Genomic DNA, 19,715 nt, shown 5'->3' on the forward strand with positions numbered 1-19,715 from the left:
CAATTTCAGTTCAATTATTTTATTTCTCACAGATCAAAACACAAATGAATATATTTGGGTAGACGGGGATAGATTTATTTATCTTTATACATCCCATTGACTTGTTACCAATAAGTTATTTTTCAAAAATGTTAACATTGCCACTGTTCCACTACAAAGTAGAACTTATTAAAAGTGCAATATGTAGGCATGCCAGTAAACTGCTATTTTGCTTTTGAAAGCTGCTGTGGATAACAAATTGTATTGTAATAAAATGCTACAAACATTTGATTAGCAACATCTCATTTCCTCAGAGGCCAAGTAAGTGGAAACTTCTTGAAACCAGAACCTCAGGCAACCTACCTAGAGGGCGCCACACTGCAAGGTTTTTTTAAATAATGTCTGATAACATCCAATGGTCTTACATGAAGATTGTTCAGTAAAGATGTCTTATCTTTCCTTCTTTATTGTATAGACCTAAGTCATTGAGAAATCATACTGTGTAAAATACACCCTCTTCACTAATGAATGATCCTACAATTTGCACATTGCAAGAATAGCCCTCAACTTCAGCATTTACATGCCAGTAACAAAATCCAAACATCCAGTTTGTGCGTTAGATCCATTTGAGACATTTAAGCTAAAAAGAAAAGAAAAAAAAAAACATAGTGGTCCAGCCTTTGGTTTCAGAATGTTCATATATTTCACTTAACAGAAACAGTTCCACACATTTTATGAATTCAGCTTCTGTAACACCCTGACATCTCAGCATGCAAAATACAGGCAATTTACAAGCAAGTTCAGAAACTAAATAATATACTCAAAGGAAGGATCGTACAAAAATCACTAGCCAAGTCATCTGCACCCCTGCCAACACTACACACAAAACACATTTCCTTTTAATTTGCACATCAATTAAGTACCTGCATAGCATAGCAATGCTTTATATCCCAGTCAAAAAAAGAAAGGAATAAAAACAACTGCAAATATTTACTGAAGTGTTCCCTCAACTCACTGCCAGCATAACCATCAAAAGCTATTTAGTAACATTGTTTAATCATTTTGTGTGGCACCATTTAATTTTTTACCTGCCTTGTAAAAACAGTTGTAATAAAGTACCTTGAAGTACCTATGCATTGAACTGGACATAAGGAAATCAAAAGAACTGTCAAGGACTAAAACAGGTTGAGTGGTAGTTAGCTTTACATATCCACAGTGTAAAGCTTGGTCAGCATATAAAAAGACTAGTAAACTAAGTAAAAAGTAAACTAATCTGAACAACAATCTAAAATTCCACTTCCTGGAAACTGTTATAACAGGAAATACTTCGAAAAGAAAAAAAAAGCATTTTACTAAAAACAAAAAAATCTGATTTAAGCAACTGGTATTCTTGTTAATATGAAGAGCCACAACCGGTCTGACAGTAACAACAAAAGAAATAAAAAATCAACAAGCAAACCAATCTTCTATGAACTTATTAAACAGTCACTATTTGGGTCAGACACTGGTGGAATATTTTTTTAGATTAGCATGAAAAGGAGACGTTTTACCACTTCTCTAAAATACAGTCATTTATTTAAATGAGGTACCAAGCAGCCAATCCAGCAAGAGCAGCAATCCATGCAGCCAAAAGAACTTGGCCTGTAGGGTTTCTGATCACTGTCATGGCTATTTGACAAACATATGCTGATCCTCCACTAGGACCTACAGCAGAAGTGAGTGGAGAAATATACATGAAGACCATAGAAACACCTGATTATTTCTTAATTTGGCAAACGTTTTGTAAATCAGACTGCACTTACCCATCGTAGCAGCATAATAAGGGCACTTGCTAATGTCTCCCTGCATGTCTCTATGGATAGGACCTGCATCATCCTGAATAGTTTTTGCCATTTCCTCCAGCTCTTCGAAAATCTACATTAAACACAGATGCGACATAATAGATTGCTGACAAGCAAGTGTTAATGTTGTGTAAACTACTTCTCAACTTGTTCAGAATGCTACGTCTTAATATCCTCATACCTCTATGTTGAACTGAAAGGCTAAGATGGCCTCCTTGACAATCTTCTCCTTTGTGTGGGCATCCAGCTCCAGCTCATTCATGCGACTCCTGTACAGCTGCTTGAAAGCCTTTGCACTGTGGATGCCACTGAACTCGTAAAAGTTCAGCCCTTCCCCAGTGGGTGGCAGCCGTAGGGCACGCTGTGCCACCTTCTTCAGCACCTGACCCCCTGATAGGTCACCCATGTAGCGAGTATAGGCATGTGCCACCAGCAAGACAGGATCATTTTGGCCAATTTCACGAATGCGGTCCACATAGTGCTGAGTGGCTGGGGAACAGCTGACCTTGCTTTGCCACTCCTTCCCAAAGAAATACTCCAGGTCCTGGGCCAAGGCTTCATGGCGATGCAGCTCATTTGGAAAATAGAGCGGGGCAAAATTGTGGTGATCCCTGTTCCTCTCAATCTCCTGCTCCATTGCTGTGTAAGTATAGTACAGGGCCACTGCGCCAAGCTGAGAAGAAGTCAACATTTTAGTCTGCTTTTGCTCCATAGAACCAGGTGGGTTCATACCATTAATATGAAAGGAATTAGGTAATACTGACCATGAGCTTTGTAGCTTTAAAAAGGGCTTACAATGAATTAACAATAATATAACTTAATTGTTTTGTAACAGGGCCCTTAAAGCCACCAATGACATGCACCTTGATCCTTAAATGTTATACATGTTGCAATGCTAATATACAGCGAAAATGTACACAATGTATTTGTTCTATAACACTTCTACTGATACTGAAGGTAAGTCTAAAGTTGCTGGCTTTCGTTTCCTATTTTTAACAACCAAGTCACATGCCTGCTAATTCTCCATTAGTTGGCTAAAACGTAACAATAAGGTACCATTATTAATATTGTTGTCTACTCCTTTAAGATTTAAAGTTTTTCATAGTATTTCCATTTGTAAATCTAACCTTAAATAGCTCCTTGCGTATGCATCCTCGTAGAAAATCTTTCACAAACTCTGTGTTCTCAGCCTTCTGATGAACTTCCTTGGTCCCTGCAGCCAACATCTCAGAGAGATCTTCTGTCCTGCTAAACCTTATTAAAGATAAAGCTAATGCATTGTCTATTCAAACACACAAGAAAAAAAAACACATCTATGCTTTGTGGAATGGAAAAGTGCTAAGATGTTTGTTATTTGTGGATAAAGATGGCAGGAGAAAAAGGTTTATGTGACATTTTAAAGAGTTTAATATTCGTGGCCTGACTGGCAGGAACTTCAGAAACAAAGAATACACAACTGACTAGATAGGATCAGTGGCTAAAGTGACATCTGCATTTAGATCTATGGGATCAAAAAACAGGACTGGAAATTGTGCATTAATATCTGATGATTGAATGTTAAGGAACAAAAGTAGAGCAGCTATTTGTCAGGTGATTGAGAAGATCAACATAGATAATGAGACTTTGACAGCAAGAAAGGTCTGCAAAAACAGGTCTATTACAGCAGTGCTGTAGTTTCCTTAAGTTATGAGGGGTCATTACGTGGTTGGGGGAGTATGAAAATCATGTAAACCATGTCATGGCCTTCGTAGCCAGCAGATCTTACACAAATTAAGACTGCATACGTATTTGGGTGTCACGGTCTGCAAGTGACGCTATATATGATTAGTTTCTCTGTCGCCATGCAGACACACGTGGCTCTAAACAGATGTATAAATTAGCCTAAAGACTGCCCTCTCCATCATCATCTTCAAACAAACTGATGCTTTTGAAAGAATGATGTGTTACATCTCTCTAGGATACTTCCAGATACTTGGTTCATTGAAGCTGTTTTAGCAGGTTACACCTTAATTAGGTACATTTAATAATTAGTACATTTTCCTAATCTGTCAGATGTTTGTGTATTCTTCTGTAAACTCTTGTAACAACTGGCAGAAAGACATAAGATAGTACCTGGCACTCTCATTTCCCTCCTTGTGCTCACATACGAGGCCTCCACCATTTGCCGCTCTCATTCCATCAGCAGGGTCTTCTGTTCTTACTGCAGACGTCTCTGTGTCTGCCATTCCGCCTCCACTGCCTGGTACAATTTTACTACACCAAGTGTTAAATAAAATACCGGTAGTAAATTTTTTTTTTCTTTAAAAGGAACACTCCCTTTATGTTTTTATATAAATGAAGTTTTTTATTCTTAAAGTCTACATCTGAGAGTCATCATGGTTATTAAAAAGCTCAAGTATTAAATGATACAATTCTCACTGCAATCACATTAACAGATCATTTAAACACGTCATTTTTCATTATCAGAACATAATCTCACAGAAAAATAAGTCATAGGCTACATTCCACCGACTGACTGAAAAAGGTTATTGGTTTACTTAATAGCCCTAAGGGTTAGGTGTCCAAGTGAACACATAAAACAAGTGTTACCTTTTTACTGGAAATAGGATAGAGTAGTTTTAAGGTCAAATGAAAAGGAGGTCCTTATGTGAAAGTATTACTGATCGCAATGGTCAGTCATCCGCAGTGCAGCTGGGAGATTATCTTTACAAAGTGAGATGGAAAACTGTAGGAATGCAGGCAGACAGTGGAATGAGTCAGGCTAAATAAACAAAATAGCTGGCACAGTATAACCTGCAATGACAATGCAGGGCCAAACGTTCTAGCGCTAAGGCGTCGTTGCGGCCAGTAATGGGCCTATTGAGCTGAACATGAGAGGTACAAACAAGACCTCACCGGGTATACCACGACTAAACAAAGGGGCATTCATGACCATGGGTAAAAAAAAAAACAAAAAAAAACTCATTCTAGTATTTGTCACTGACCTAACTTGGCTGACAGGGCAGTAAATATATCCGTGGACTGCTAACAAGTGAAACGAATTAGAAATAGAGCTACACCATTATAACTACCTAGCTAAACATATTCACCTGTTCATAAAAAGTGTTTGGCTAAAGAGATGTCTGTGTATTTATCAGGATCACAGTTAACACTCCTTAGCTTTAGACAAGGTTATTGTCTTCTTCAACTGTAGCTAGCTAGCTACAGAATCTTCAGAACGCAGTTCTTCAAATGATTTGGGTCAATTAGCAGCTAGCCGCGCAAGACAAAAAAAAGTTAGCTAATCAGCTAGCTAGCTAACAATATTGTCAAATGCAATAAGCAGCCTTAGCAGAAGCTGGGTTAGCGTTATCAAGCTAGCAAACTTGCTCAAATAAGCGGTTCTCGGCCGCTTGCGTTGACTGGAGAGCTCGTAGTAATCAGCCCACTCAAGAGCCACACCCGCACAAGCAGAATAAACAAATGCGAAAAAGATGTTAATTAAACGCGAAGCACAGCAGAACACGCGTACCTTTGTTTTCCACTTGTTGTGTTTTTTTTAATTCCGCTTTAAAGAAGGACATCACTTATTTGCCAGTTTAAACCACGTGTTTGTGAATGACGTCACTAGGGCTCTGTGACGCTATACAGACATCGTGCCTCTGTGAGATGAACATACAACACAATGTCGAATTTAAAATAACGGATTTTTTTTAACTATTGAAAAAAAAATTGTAATGACTTTATTTTGACCAAATTGTAAGTGTATCCTTTTTATCATTTTTAAATAGTTCTAACCAGAGGAGGAAGGGTACCTCGTGTGAGTCTTGATTCCACCCAAGGTTTCTTCCTCCAGCTCCTCTTTGCAACAAACCAATCAAGTCAGGTGGCAAATCAAGATCTTTAGTAGTGGTATCAGGAGTGTTTGCGATAAAGCGCATCATATATCTGAACTGGCTAGGACTTTTGACTGCATGTTCAGAGTTCAAAGAGGAAAATGTTAAGAGAAGAGATTACTGTCTTACACAAAGAAGGACAAAGCTGCACAAAGAGAACAAAGGACTCATAGGAATACTAGCTACACTACCTGGACGTGGCAGAAAAAGGAAGCTATCACTGGCTGCTGCCAGATTCCAGTGGAGGCAGGCGATTCTGTTCTGTGGAGCAATTAAAAAAAATACTTCTTGGGCCTATGGATCAGCAGAAGGTCTGGAGGAAGAGAAATGAAGCATATGCTGAAAAGAACACTGCTTACAATGAAGCATGGCAGTGGCTCTGTGATTGGTCTGAGGCTGATTTGCTTCCTCTGGCACTAGAAACCTGCAGTGTGTGCGGGACAATATGAATTCAATCAAAAACCGGGGGTCATAGGAAACCATAGGAAAAACTTCATGTCTGCTGTAAGGAAGATTAAGCTTGGGCGTGTTTGGAACTTCAAACAAGACAGTGATCCTAACCATAGCTTAAAGTCTACCAAGGTTTGGCTTCAGAAGACGTCCTGGAATATTCTGGAGTGGTCATTAGAGTTATCTGACTTGAACTCCAAAGAAAATATTTGGTGGGATTAAATGAAGACGATGGCAGCATGCAAACCCAAGAATATTTGTGAACTTCAGGCCATTCACCATGAGAAAAGGGCTTAGATTCCTCAGGAACGCTGCCAGAAGCTGGTGTCTGACTAGGCATCAAGTTTGCAGCAGGTCATAATAGCAAAAGGGTACTCTACTTTTAGTCTTTTTTTAGTACAAAAGATGCTTGTCCTGAAGGGCTTGGATAATTCCCAAACTACAGTTAAAAGTGGAATTTGGTAGGTCTCGCTTTGTAAAAAACACTTGTTATATTAGCTGTGTTGAGCTATTTAAAATATTGTTGTTTGGTTTATTGCAAACAGCTGTAAGTTTGTAGATCATTCTTTATTTCCATTTGTCACGAATAAAATGAATAAACATCTGCTGACAAGTTGGATGTTATGGAAATCAAGGATTTCCAAATCCAACACAATCCTGCAGCTCTCTGATCTCCTGTAGAAGTGTCTCATCCAGTAAATGAAACTGTGAGATCAAAAACAAAAAGATAATTATCGTATTCATTATGATATAGTATCTTATTCATTTACACAAAAAAAAATCCAATTTCTGTGTGCTTATGTGCATACTACATATGTAACCGTTTAGTTTTCATTTGATCAAGTAATGGCTCCATCTCTCCATCTCCATCTCTCTGCTCTAGTACACTGTACTGGATATTTAAAAAGGACCAACCTGTATGGTGTATTTATAGGACTTCTCAGCCTCCAGTTTTCTATCAGTCTGAAAAAACATTGTAAGCATGTTAGCAAATATGTTTTATTGATATTTAGTCTATTTTATATTTGGATATTACTCACTTGTAAACAAACCAATGTCAGGTAGCCCCAGACCTCTGGGTTTCTATTATTGAGGGTGTTGGCCTCAGTCAGGGCATCCTCTGCTTCAGTCAGCTCCCCAAGCTAATTCACAACAGAAGCAAATGCACAACTTAAACTGGGGCATAGTGCAGTGAGCCAAACAATTAGATGTCCTCTAGACAAATCAGAGTAAAGCAACATCCTTGAAGGACTGTGAAAGAACAAGCGTAGAACAAGAAGAACATTTCTTTCAAATTACAGTATTGGAGCTCAGCTCCTCTTTCCATTTACATATATCAATATGGTATGCTCCCAACTTACCCCTTGATGTTACCATCCATGTCTGTGGAAGTGAATGCAATGAGGAACTCACCCTGTAGCAGGCAATGCCCAGACCCAGCCAGGTCTGACAGGAAGGGGAGCTCTTGCATGCACGAAGGTATGTTGTCTTGGCTTTTTCATACTGAAACGAGTTTAAACAAACAGATACAATTGCTTTATAATATATTAAATGCAAAAACCTTAAGCGAACTGTCCTCTTACCTCTTTGTTCTGTATGTAGATAGAGCCCAGTCGGAGATAAACAGGATGTGTGTTTGAGGCGTTTGTCACAAAGTCCAGTGTTCTCTCATAGCACTTTTGAGCTTGTTTATTATCCTTCATTAAGTAGTACAAGTGACCATAGACAACCCATGCATCTTGGTTCTAGGTAGAATAGAATTTTTTTTAATATTTGTCATATTACAAAAAGTATTTACTTTTAATGTTAGAAAATTAATCATTGCCAATGAGAGTATTCTGTTTTAAAATACAGTAATATAGTACAGAGAAATCCATGGTAAGCTTTATTTAAAAAGCTTGTGTACATATCTTTATCTTTATCATGCTAGTGAGCAGTCCTAACTGAAAATGGCCAGTTAAGTTCCTTTAAGGTTTTTGTGGTTTTCCAGAGGACACTGCATATCTGCAAGGTATCACTGAGGGCTTCCTGCACATTAGCCTCAGCACTATCGTATTTCCCTTGGAGGAGTTGCAAGTTAGCGAGGGCTAGATAATACGAGCTGCTTGGACCTCCATCTGGACAAAGCAACTCCTGAGCCAAAGCTCTTTGGGCCATCTTGAGCATAAACACAAATCCACATCACTGGACACAGTGAATTATTTACTACTGGAATCAATAGAAGTTACAGAACTATTTTGTGAGAATTAGTGTTAGTTCACGAAAAACCATTACCATTTTCCCCCTTAAGATAAGATAAAATAGCACTTTATTGATCTGAAGCAAATTGCAGTGCAATGAGTGTATTAAGTAATAATAATAATAAACATAGTAATAAACTGTCATGTAGCACTTACCAGAAATGAAGTCGATCAGACCACAAAAGATAAGACAAAAGATACTGAAAACTGAATATTTAATATACTGTAGTTTTGGTGCCCACCTGTAATGCATAATTCTGCAGCAAAAACTTTACTGTCTCCATATAGATGGTGGTGTTGAGTCTGGTGGAGGACTGTTGCTGTTGTAGGACAGCACGTTCAGGATCAGAATTTGCTGCAAAACCTTGTACTGGTTTAATATGCTGGCTGGTCTGAGACCTGACTTCTTCTGTCTCACAATCCACAGCTGCAACATCCAAACCTTTAGCCACACATCCACCATAGCACAGTACACATGTAACTGTACATTGACAATTTGTCATTTTGGCTCTATATTGCAGCACATTAGGGAAATGTGTAAGGTTGTAACTAATGTGATACATTTTTATACATATGCTTATTCCAATACACACACACTAAATCCGCAGGTGATGTGGTGCACCAGATTCTAATTTTAGGCATTGTTAGTAGTAAATATAATGTGTAGGTGTCCTAGCTTTTTCCTCACAAGACAACTGCATTTTTATATATTACATACAAATAATTTTAAAAGGTGATTTCTTTTGTTGTATTTGTTTACATATATTACCGCTGTCTCTCAATTTAGTTTAAAATGAAAATCAAACATCTATAAATAACATTTAAATATATTAGAAAATACAAAGGTTTTAATGGGGTTTCTTTATTTTTTCAAATTAATATATATCTACGCATATCTATTTCAAATTTTGTTAGCATTAGTGAAAAATATAAAAATTATTTATACAGGTTTACAGTAAATAATAATAATAATAATATGCAAACATTTTAGTGCAGTTGCCCAGAGTAACCTAAACATTCTGCACTTCTGTCAAATGCCTATATTATGTACCAATAACAGTATAATTCAGACAATAGCTATGTCCCTAACTATAACATGGCATAAGTTACATTACCTGCAGTTTCACAGAAATAAGCCACAAGGGTGATATCATTATTGCATTAGGTGAAGCAGACTTTGACTGTGGAAAATACTGATGTATCTACATAACAAATCAAATTTTCACTTTTGTCTGATAATGGGGTTAGCACCAATATTACTGGTGGTTACGCAGATAGGGTCTAAATCTGCAGATTCTCTGGTAAACATAGACATAACAAGCATTATCCATTGAGCCAAATCAAGAAAAAATCTGACACTGTCCCTGTCAATTAATTAGGCAGTAAGCTATATAAAGCATGAGAGGACTTTCTTTATCCCACTTGTCAGAAAGATGATGAGGAGCTCACCTGTTTTGTTCAGTGTGTTAGTCAGAGACTCCTTAACCCCCAATTGTTTCGCCTGTCCATTTTTGGTCAGGTCTTGCGTGTTGTCCACCATTTCTTGTCTGCTTACAGGAGTACACATCAGGGTTGCTTGGTGTTTGATGGCTTTCAGGAAAGCCATTTCTGCTTGAATGGTGTTCTCCTGTGCCAGGTAGTATAGGCCTATGCACATACAATAGATTTACTGTGGTAATAATTTGTGAATGTATATTTTAACAGGCAACCTGATCAGTCATGAAACTTTTTAACGTTAATTTTTCCATATGGGTCATAGTTTCCCACATGTTTCTGTTTTCATTGTTTTAAAGTGAATTTCTCACTTCATACTGCTCTTACCAAATAAGGTCCAAGCAACTACACAACTTGGCTCTACACACGTGGCTCCCTCAAAAAAGGTCTCCGCATCCTTGTAGTCCCCATTCATCTCTGACAGAATCCCACACATGAGTAAACTACAAATAGAGAAAGGCAAAAATAGCTGTTTAGACTCTAATTAGAACTGGTTTATTATTTGTCATTTAGTCTACTTTAGTTGTCTTCTTTGGTAGTGCTAATATCACCAGTGAATTCTTTCCTTCTTTTTTTTAGGAATTGTTGATTTGCCCACTTTTTTTTGTAAAAATAAGAAAAATATGTAAAACTGTTTTTAAGTGGTTAATGGAATATTTTAGTCAAATCTGAGTTAAAGCTGAAAGTCTCCACTTAAAATCCAGGTGGTGTTCAGAGGCAAAATGACAAAAACATGTCTAAATATATACCTGACTATTTGTGTTTGCTTCCCATGAACACAATACAATTTCAGTCCAACAATGTAAGTGTTAGAATCTTAAAACAGTTCCCTTTTTCTACCTGGGTACATGTGTTTGATCAATGGACACAGCCAGGTGGAAACACTCCTCTGCCTTCAGATAGTCAGCCATCATCATGTTAAAGGCTCCGTAATCAAACCAGTGAGATGAATTACTCTGATCCCGTAACAACCGCTGCAGTGAACAAGTGAAAGGAGACTTTTAGTTTTTTAGTCCACCACATGAAAACTATTGGCAAAAGGCAGAAAAAGTAAAATGTACCTCCTGGTAATACTGGGCAGCTAGCTGGTAGTCCCCATTCAGCTGGGCCTCCATGGCAAAGTGTTTCAGCTGACAGCAGTCCAATAGTGGCTGAAGCTGAACTTCCTCACCATTTGCTGATAGTGTCTGCAGAAACATCAGTGTTTTTGTTTTAATAATTACATAAAAGATCAACTTTTACTTATAAAGCACACAAATTAGATGCAATAGTTATAGATTAGGTTTAAAAAGGAGTATTATTTTAATTAATTAGTTGCACAGGCAAGTACATAACAGACAGGAATAGGCTGGCTGCAGTTCTGTCTGGATGTAGCCTACCTTATTGAGCGCAACGTGCATCTCATCCACTAGTAAGACATATAGCTGACTCAGAAAGGCCTGCAGCTGCTCTGGATCTGTGAAAGCTTCGGTCCTCAGCATTTTTTCTCGCACAATTCGCACCACTGCATACTTTAAATCAACAATAACCACCATAGACAGAGAACAACAGGCTTATACAAACTTTTTTCTTGTATTTTGTTCCAAACATATTTTGTTGTATCGCTTGTAAAAAGTTAAACTTCATAAACCTCAATAGCATCTCACATACAACACACAAATCTGTTTCTCATTCAATTGTTGTTGTTTTTTTAGCTCACTTTCATTTGTTCCTTAAAGGCAAAGTACTTCCCAGAACAGTTGAGCTCTCCAAAGATCTGGCTCCTGCGCTGCTCTGTGGTGGCAGGGTCCAGAGGTTTGGTTTCAGGGCCAAACACAGCTCCAAACATGTGATGGTAATGCTCCAACACCTGATATGCCACACTTGCTATTTGGGCCTGGTACTCCTGCACTGCCTGTACAGCAGGCATTTCAGCACAAGTTAGAGTTTTGTATAGAGGTCACAATAATCAGTTTCTGACCACAAGAGGGCACTATAGGCAATGTATTGAATACAGCATAAAATCAAAATATGATTATGGTGTGTAGTGTTTGTGTATGCAAGAAATAAAAATACACAAAGACAGGTAGGGAGATTTCTAACAATGCATTAGTGTGTGTGTGTGTGTGTGTGTGTGTGTGTGTGTGTGTGTGATAAAAGAGTCAGTTAATAAGCATCTTTCTTACTCTCTCTGCTCCTGCTGGTTGTCGGGGCAGTGGAGGTCTGGGAGGAATTAGATCCATTACTCTGTCCCAGAAACAATCCAATTATTAATTATAACACACTGAAAAATGGTTCAATTAAAGAAATGTCAAGAATTATAATGATTTTTTGCAGACATCTTTTTACCGTTTTGCCAGCTCCTCTGGTGGCCTCTTTGGAACCAGTGGTTTTTCCAAGGCAATATCAATAATAATATACGATCCTGAATCTGTGTACATCTGACATAATCACATAATTTTTCCATTAGCTTCAAATGAATATCTGAAAAGCTCAAACTATTGTTTAAACTGAAAGGGGGAGATATTTGAGTTATTTTCTTTGGGTACTTTTCAAATGGACTGACCTGTCCTTCTACATTGATTTGTGGTTCAACGTCTGTTATACCATCAGTTTGGAACAATTTTCCTTGAGTTCCTGTCTGTAAACACAGGATATCAATTACAATTTCCTATAGTTTATTTAACAACTTTTTCCAACAAACACTCAACACCTTGGATTATTAATATTTCTGTGGGTGTACTTGAATGAAATGCGAGACCAAAAAACAAAAACAAAACCAAAAATCAAAACAACTTGCTTGCTTATAAGGCAATAGATGCTTATGTGATCCATGTGTGTGTGTGTGTGTGTGTTTTAATGTCTGGCAGGCATTTGCAGTATCAGATGCTCTTTCAATGGTGTAGCTCTGTGGTCTTTGCCCTGCTTCTTCTGCTGCTGAGCTGTGGGGGTTTGTGTTTGGAGGTGGGTGGGATGAACTAGTGTGAGGATTCACCCCTCCGCATTGAGGCCACCAATTTGCTGCTATTACAACTAATTGCTTTTGGAAGCTGGCTTCTGCCACTAATCTGGATTCAAGGGGTATCAAACACAGAGTGTAGCATGGAAGGGCATACTCCACACATCTGCATCTGCATCTCCACACAGCTTAATGAAGCAACAACCTTGTTAACTGGCCTGCTGTTTCTATGTATCCACATCACATGTTGGATAACAGGAAAGAAAAAACACAAATCCATCCCATTAAACATTGTAGGTTTCATTTCAATTATGAGGGTGGGGCATGACTTATATCAACAAACACACTACACAAACATTTGAACTGATTCAGTTATTATTCAAGAAAGCTTTTTTATAGACCAGTAATTTACAGTGACAATATTTCAGAAAATAGCCTACTGTCATTTGTCTAATGTTAGACGGTAAGCAAAGCGCAGCTCTGAAGAAAGCAGCAAAACAGAATGCTCAACGGACACGCACACCTTACCATGAACAAGGAATGTGTCGTTAGATGGTTATTTAACATAACAAACATTTTAACCTTTAGCAAATTTAAATTGGGTTACTATATTTGTATTTGAAACAAACATGCTTGACTACAAATCATCATCCTAAAATATTTCCCGTTGTAATATTTACTGTTATAATACAGTATTACCACAGCACTGTAACTAACTTCTTGACTTTATTAACTTTATTAACAATAATGAAATACCAAGGTGGGTACTGGGTCTTGTACTGTTCCTCTTGTACTGCCTGTAAATATGGCCACCATTATGCTAATAGCCAGAATAGCAGGGATGCACAACAAACAGATGATTGCAAATAAAAACAGTATCAGTACAGATGTTTACATATCTTTTAGATTATAGATATTATAGATATTTCAAACCAATATTTGACGCATTTACTGTACTCGTTAAAAGCAAAGTGACTCTGGAGACTACTGTACTGTTACTGGACTACTGCATTTTATTGCACTTGTAACACTATGGAAATAAATGTAAAAGAGTACCTTTTTAGATGCTTCTTTGTTATCTTTGCCTGCTTTATGGGTATCAAAGACTTTGCTAGGTGCTGCCTTGCAGGAACCCACAGAGGAGGGAGGACGGGGATGGCTCTTTGCAACTGGGGCCTTCATACTCTCCCGCAGCACACTTATGTTCCTCTTGGTCTTTCAGCATTTGAAAACATTTTTTGAAAATTGCAACCCAACATAAGTATATTGCTCTCAGGTATAAGAGAAAAGTCTGACTGCAGAGCCACAAAGCCACAGTTTTTAAACACTTCGTCCACTTGCTGTCCACTCTATTAGCCTCCCCCACCTAGTTGGTCCACCTTGTAGATGTAAAGTCAGAGATAGAAGCTCAGTGGGATATTTCTGATTGTTGGCCTAGTGTCACCCCAGCAGCACTGCTGTGTCTGATCTAGTCAAACCAGCACAACACACACTAACACACCACCATCATGTCACTGCATGTCATGACCCACCACCCAAATAATACCTGTTCTGTGGTAGGCCTTTGGAGTCCTGACCATTAAAGTACAGGATGAAAGGGGGCTAACAAAGTATGCAGAGAAATAGATGCACTACAGACTGTAATTATAGAACTACAAAATGGTAAGTGGAGCTGATATAATAAGTTCATTCTACACCAGGGGTAGTCATATTATTCTGGTAAGATTGTGTATATAGAACCATAACAACATTTAAAAAAAAAACTCTGCATGAATAAAAGGTTCTTTGCATGGTTAACAGGGTTTTATAATTAATGAAGAGCATATTGTGAATGATTCTATATAGGACAGAAGTTTCTAAACAAAATTTTCTTAAAACAAAAACCCAACTAAAATGACTTAATTGTTGATTGGCCTAACACTCGCTAAGAAAAAAAAACATATCATGTTAGCACATACACTGAATGCAACTGCTGGTGTGAAACTGGGGGTTTGCAGCTCTGCAGGCAGATATTAATGGGGGGAGGGTGAGAACAAAGAATGTTATGTCAAATATTTCTCTTAAAGCATTAAAAACAAGTACTTTATATTACCATAAAGAGTTAAATTAAATAGAATAGTACAGATAAAATAGGTGTTTAGTCCGTGTCAATTTAGTCAGATTCTCACTTTCATGAATGTAATAAGCTCTGGTTCTGTCATGCTCCAGCTCCCACCCTTACCTTTTTTTGGAGCTCTGAGTCATAGAATGGGTGGAGTCTGTAGGCCCCACGAATACACCTTACACCAGGGTACAACAATGGTGCCAGGTCCATATAGGCCACTCCATGGAAGGGAATTTGGATCATCTCATCTTCTACTTGCTGTTCACAACAAACTTACAATAAAATTACAGGCCCAACATACAGAGGCTTAGCAGCTTTAAACAAGGATGTTTAGGATCAGCTTTTTAACATTTATCCATGATTAAACTTTATCAAATTTGAATTTGTAAAATTCAAAAGACAAAAAAGCATTTAGAAAAGGATTTTCCATAAATAAAAACATATAGACAATAAGATTATAAAAAAACCCTTAGTTTATAAACTGGTTTTACACATACAGTTAATGGATATACCCTTCGACACCTATTGCTATATATGCGAATCTACTCTGTAAAAGGAAAATCCCTCTGTAAATCATGTGGTGATAATTAGGGCCTCAGTGGCTCAGGATCTCAGCAATTTTATCATCAGCAGTTTCTATGACTGGAAAAATAGTGTCTACATTTCCAGGTTTTCCAAATTTTCCTGGATGCGTATTTCTGGATGCAAATTTTCCTGGACCCTCTCTAATGTATGTGTCAAAAACAGTTTACCAAATAACTAGAAATAGAATAAATATATAAAGGAGACAGACTCATAGGTTAGATCTATTTTATATGTTTAATAGATTTGGGTCTCTTCTCACAGGTTTTTCTTTGCCTGCTTTCCCTGCAACAGTTTTAGCAGCTTGAGGAGATCTCGTAACCTCCACTGGCCAAAGCCTGCATTCTGCTATCCTGTGGGTCAGACTGAAAGATGGGATCAAAGAGTTGATGACATTAGAAGGACAATTTTAAAATGCAATAACAGTAACAGTAACAGGTGGGCCCACAGCTTAGTTTCCTAATCTAACACATGTGATCCAGCAAATGAACAACTTCTGCATCTGCATAACAGAGCTCCTTTCCAAGAGATAAGTGATCTAGGCTCTAGATTCATGTCAGAGGTGCTGGGGCAGAAAAGTTTCCCTTACCATGCAGCTCCTCCTGCATCTACAAAGCATCGGCACTCTGTGTCCCAACTCACTCTTTTTTGGTTACACTCGGCTTGGACTCGGAACTCCCTGTCCTGTTACACACAGAGAGTGATCAACTGTCCCTGCAGGAACATACATTTAATTAATATTTTTCCGGTAACAATGACATTTCCTGGCACACCTCTATGCTGGTAAGGTCTCCATCTTCTAAATCAGTGAGCTCGCCTTCAATGAAGATCCCTGGGATAAACTGGGCATCTGGGGCTAGGAGTGGACCAAGAGGCCATTTTTTCAGTCTAGGTACAGGCTCTCTCTCACCACCCATTTTTAATAGACCATTGGAGAACAATAATATCTGCTCTCTCTGAAAAAGAACATTTTGTTTAGCTGTTTAAGTCGTTAATTGATCCATATATATATGTAAAACATAAGTCATAGAAGAACATCAGTGTTATTCTCTGTCCTGTCTTACCTTAGCTGTAACTGGGACTTGCAGAGCAGCTACATAACTAGAAGAAAGCCCAGAGGCGGGGTTCCAGATGTCAGGTAGAGAGTATGCTGTCTCCACTGTGACTGTCAGCAGATTGGATTCAGAAAGCTGGGAGTCTGAAAGCAGAGGCTCATGGACACTGACTGACACATCTAGTGTTGGCTGTGGAAAGAACATGTCAAAGTCAAATACAAATGTAAATGCAGTGTGGGTATTTTATCTGATAATCTGCCTTCTGTATCACTATAAGCAGACATCAACACAAAATAAAATCTATACTGTAGTGTTTAACAAATGGCACATACAAGGTGTGTGTGTTTGCGTCCATGTGCATGTTTTGTATATTCAAGATCACTGGAAGTTGCATATTCAATTAATAATTTAAGCCTCAAACATCAGATGATTCAGACAATTTAGTGCAGTGGATACTAAATACAGTGTAAACTGGCACAAGGTACAAGGTTCAAAATGATTAATGTAATCAGTTTTCTTGATATTGCTAACTTATAGTTAGCTCATGAACTAAATAAACACTGGGATCAAATTACTTTAAAATAACCAGAACCACTTGTGCCTGACCAGTAATTCAGGGCCTAATACTAGTAAAATGCATCTGAATATCATTTTAAGCACGAAACATAACATAAGATGCTATAACATACAACCTTATTTGATAAATAAATGTAAACAAAAAAATAATCGAATAAACTGAAAAATAGAAAAGAGAGATACAGAAAAGTGCTAAGAATGCAACTTAATAAGAATACAATTTAGTAGAACTGTTAAACGTATTTTACATTTTTTTTCTCTAAATCCAATTACTGAAGTTTACAGGTTTACAACTTTTCCCTGTACCCTTACTTTTATTCCCCCATCTTGTGAGGCACTCTGAGTAGGTGATCCAGGTGTAGGATGAAGCATCACAGTGGAAGAATAGCTGCATTGCCCTGTAGTTAGAACATGAAGTGACGTATTTCAAATCCAGCCTTATAAAACTAGTACTTATGAAACTAGTAAAACAAGTACTAAAGGCTTGGCCCAAAACAGGGACAAATTATGAATGAGAGCTAGTGGCCACCCACTGGCATGATTTCAGTCATCAGCATTAGCTCAAAATAAATTGCTACTAGCTTTCACTTGAAACTGACATAGACACTCATTATGGGAATAAAATGAGTAAACACTTAAGTCTCACCTTGCAATAGAGGAAGCAGGTCCACTACAGCCTGTCCCAGAACATAAGTCTTATCGTCCTTTTGTTTTTTCTCCTTGGGTAAGACTTCTATGACTGTTACTAATGGACCACAAAGACCGATATGTTTCTTTTAGTCCTTAATAAATTTAAATTTGTTATTATACAACAGTCTGGAAAGTGTACACATGTGTACACATACACATCAAAAGCACAGACTCTTTAAACTTTCTGCTTTCACTCTGCAACCATGGGTCATCTGAGTAAGTGTATAAAAAGCTGAAAGCACAGACATCCACTGTGGATCATTGCTTGTACAAACTTAGTAAAAATAAGGAAAACTTTGACTTTGTTGCAAAACTTTTTTACAGAACATTTTACAGATGAGTTTTAGGATCAAGGGCTGTGCACTGAGTATATTGTTTTTGTTGTGTTGCTGCCAGTGGCATTGGCAATACTGTACAGGTGGAGTACCATCAAATCCTGAATACAAAGGTGTTATAAGGTACATTGTTTTGTATTTTATTTTTTTCTGTTATAAAATAAATACTAACTGCTTAATTTTCCTGAAAAAAAAAAACTCGGAGAAAGCTATATAGTCATGCCTTGTGAATTAGCATCCAAAATATAAAATGCGTGGACATGTTCAATAGTGAGGAGAACGTTCAGTTTTGGCAACTTCTTAAATGAGCTCTGAAATAAATAAATGATTATCAATCTACTCATGGTTTAGCAGAGCTCAGTAACATTTACATAAATAATGGATCAGCTCTTTAAATTAACACAGACTACTCGCAGATCTTAGTAATACTCAGTTGCACTCAGTTATAACTAGGGTTGTTTTTCACATTCTTTCACATTCTTTGAGGCCAATATTGTTTTGACATTATATCATAGTGCTGTATCACTGTGATTTAAATGTAGTTTTAAAAATGACTGAATAAATTATTAAACAACTGGCTGACTGGTTGGCTGAGAAATGAAGAGAGGTCACATAATTACCAAAACCAAATAGATTACTGACTTACGTATGACAGGTTCACGAGCCAGATCATCCAAAGTATGGGCTACTTCTGAACATTGAAAGCTACAGGTGAAGCAGTAATTCACACAGTCATCCACTGGCACATCCAGCTTCTGTGAGTCTCCCAACACAATCCCATTAAATTCAGCTCGAACAAAGTTGAGAAATGGCTCATTTTTATTACCTCTCTGAAAGTACAATAAAGTAACATTATACAAAAATTTGATCATAATTTTGAAACAGGAAGCAGTACACAACAGGAGCATATTATTTATCAATAGGGGTCAATCATTTATTCAATTCTCTCAAAAAATACTTTTGTAATTTAATTACCACATTTACATTATTTGTGTTCTGTTAAATTGAAAAAAGTACACTAGTAAACAATGGCTGAACGTTTTTCATTAGTAACGTTGGACATAAATCCTGTTGGCTACTTGATTGAAATAGAGATAATCTTGATAAATCTAAAAACGTTTTTATTTAAATAACATTTAAATGTGATTTTAAATTAAAACTAAGCTACTGTGTTTTTCGAGCTATTTATCTAGATATTTTACTTTATATTTAAATATTTATAAATATATTGATATATAAATGTATATATTAATATAAATACATTTAGCTGCTAGTAAAAACTAATATTTATAGCTAGCTAGCTAGCTAGCTAGCTAGCTAGCATCTAGTAGAAATAGCTCTTTACAACGCAGCTATAGTTTAGCGTTCCCTTTTTAATAATTAGTCTTACCAAATGATTTCCTCGTAACACAGTTATTTGTACTGGAACACCAGCCGCTTCTTGGTGAGCATCCATTCTGAAATTTACAACAAAAAAAATGATGGTTTGACACACTTCCAAATGTCCCCGTCTCTAAGCGTGTCCGTGTCCCCATAGCAACGGAATGTTCTCGCGA

The 19,715-nt window shown here is 37.4% G+C and overlaps 2 protein-coding genes across 6 annotated transcripts; both read right to left on the reverse strand.

The window, feature by feature from the left end:
- Window positions 1-3: 3 nt before the first annotated feature.
- hmox2b (heme oxygenase 2b) lies at window positions 4-5,409 on the reverse strand. 3 transcript variants are annotated; one of them, XM_072694396.1, is made up of 6 exons: window positions 5,332-5,409; window positions 3,933-4,073; window positions 2,948-3,074; window positions 2,002-2,493; window positions 1,782-1,893; window positions 4-1,683 (listed from the first exon to the last, which is right to left on the reverse strand). In XM_072694396.1, the coding sequence occupies exons 2-6, from the start codon at window positions 4,043-4,045 to the stop codon at window positions 1,556-1,558; spliced, it is 972 nt and encodes a 323-aa protein (XP_072550497.1). In that variant the 5' UTR covers window positions 4,046-4,073; window positions 5,332-5,409; the 3' UTR covers window positions 4-1,555. The 3 variants fall into 3 exon arrangements, with proteins under 3 accessions (XP_072550497.1, XP_072550495.1, XP_072550496.1); XM_072694394.1 differs by lacking the exon at window positions 5,332-5,409 and adding an exon at window positions 4,910-5,314; XM_072694395.1 differs by lacking the exon at window positions 5,332-5,409 and adding an exon at window positions 4,410-5,314.
- Window positions 5,410-5,700: 291 nt separating this feature from the next.
- Window positions 5,701-19,677, reverse strand: cfap70 (cilia and flagella associated protein 70). Of its 3 annotated transcripts, XM_072694390.1 has the most exons (26): window positions 19,550-19,677; window positions 18,806-18,989; window positions 17,781-17,879; window positions 17,447-17,532; window positions 16,568-16,747; window positions 16,277-16,459; window positions 16,093-16,187; window positions 15,766-15,868; window positions 15,039-15,179; window positions 13,874-14,032; window positions 12,425-12,499; window positions 12,208-12,299; window positions 12,045-12,105; window positions 11,579-11,773; window positions 11,259-11,390; window positions 10,941-11,066; window positions 10,720-10,853; window positions 10,207-10,322; window positions 9,835-10,032; window positions 8,628-8,812; window positions 7,729-7,890; window positions 7,559-7,648; window positions 7,186-7,287; window positions 7,061-7,108; window positions 5,887-6,850; window positions 5,701-5,769 (listed from the first exon to the last, which is right to left on the reverse strand). In XM_072694390.1, the coding sequence occupies exons 1-25, from the start codon at window positions 19,613-19,615 to the stop codon at window positions 6,776-6,778; spliced, it is 3,087 nt and encodes a 1,028-aa protein (XP_072550491.1). In that variant the 5' UTR covers window positions 19,616-19,677; the 3' UTR covers window positions 5,701-5,769; window positions 5,887-6,775. The 3 variants fall into 3 exon arrangements, with proteins under 3 accessions (XP_072550491.1, XP_072550493.1, XP_072550492.1); XM_072694392.1 differs by lacking the exons at window positions 5,701-5,769; window positions 5,887-6,850; window positions 7,061-7,108; window positions 7,186-7,287 and having other exon boundaries at window positions 7,633-7,680; XM_072694391.1 differs by lacking the exons at window positions 5,701-5,769; window positions 5,887-6,850; window positions 7,061-7,108; window positions 7,186-7,287; window positions 7,559-7,648 and having other exon boundaries at window positions 7,801-8,302.
- Window positions 19,678-19,715: the final 38 nt, after the last annotated feature.

This window comes from Salminus brasiliensis, chromosome 12 (genome assembly GCF_030463535.1).
Source record: "Salminus brasiliensis chromosome 12, fSalBra1.hap2, whole genome shotgun sequence".
NCBI classification, from domain to species: domain Eukaryota; kingdom Metazoa; phylum Chordata; class Actinopteri; order Characiformes; family Bryconidae; genus Salminus; species Salminus brasiliensis.

What these genes read in the sequence shown, in the direction of transcription:
- cfap70 (XM_072694390.1), bottom strand. Translation starts at nt 19,615, where the DNA reads ATGGATGCTCACCAAGAAGCGGCTGGTGTTCCAGTACAAATAACTGTG. An exon ending in CACAAGATGGGGGAATAAAA is followed by an intron (nt 16,748 to 17,446) that starts GTAAGGGTACAG and finishes TTCTTTCCACAG; the next exon opens with CCAACACTAGATGTGTCAGT. An exon ending in GAGACCTTACCAGCATAGAG is followed by an intron (nt 16,188 to 16,276) that starts GTGTGCCAGGAA and finishes TGTGTGTAACAG; the next exon opens with GACAGGGAGTTCCGAGTCCA.
- hmox2b (XM_072694394.1), bottom strand. An exon ending in GAGGGAAATGAGAGTGCCAG is followed by an intron (nt 3,075 to 3,932) that starts GTACTATCTTAT and finishes ATCTTTAATAAG; the next exon opens with GTTTAGCAGGACAGAAGATC. An exon ending in TTATTATGCTGCTACGATGG is followed by an intron (nt 1,684 to 1,781) that starts GTAAGTGCAGTC and finishes CTTCTGCTGTAG; the next exon opens with GTCCTAGTGGAGGATCAGCA.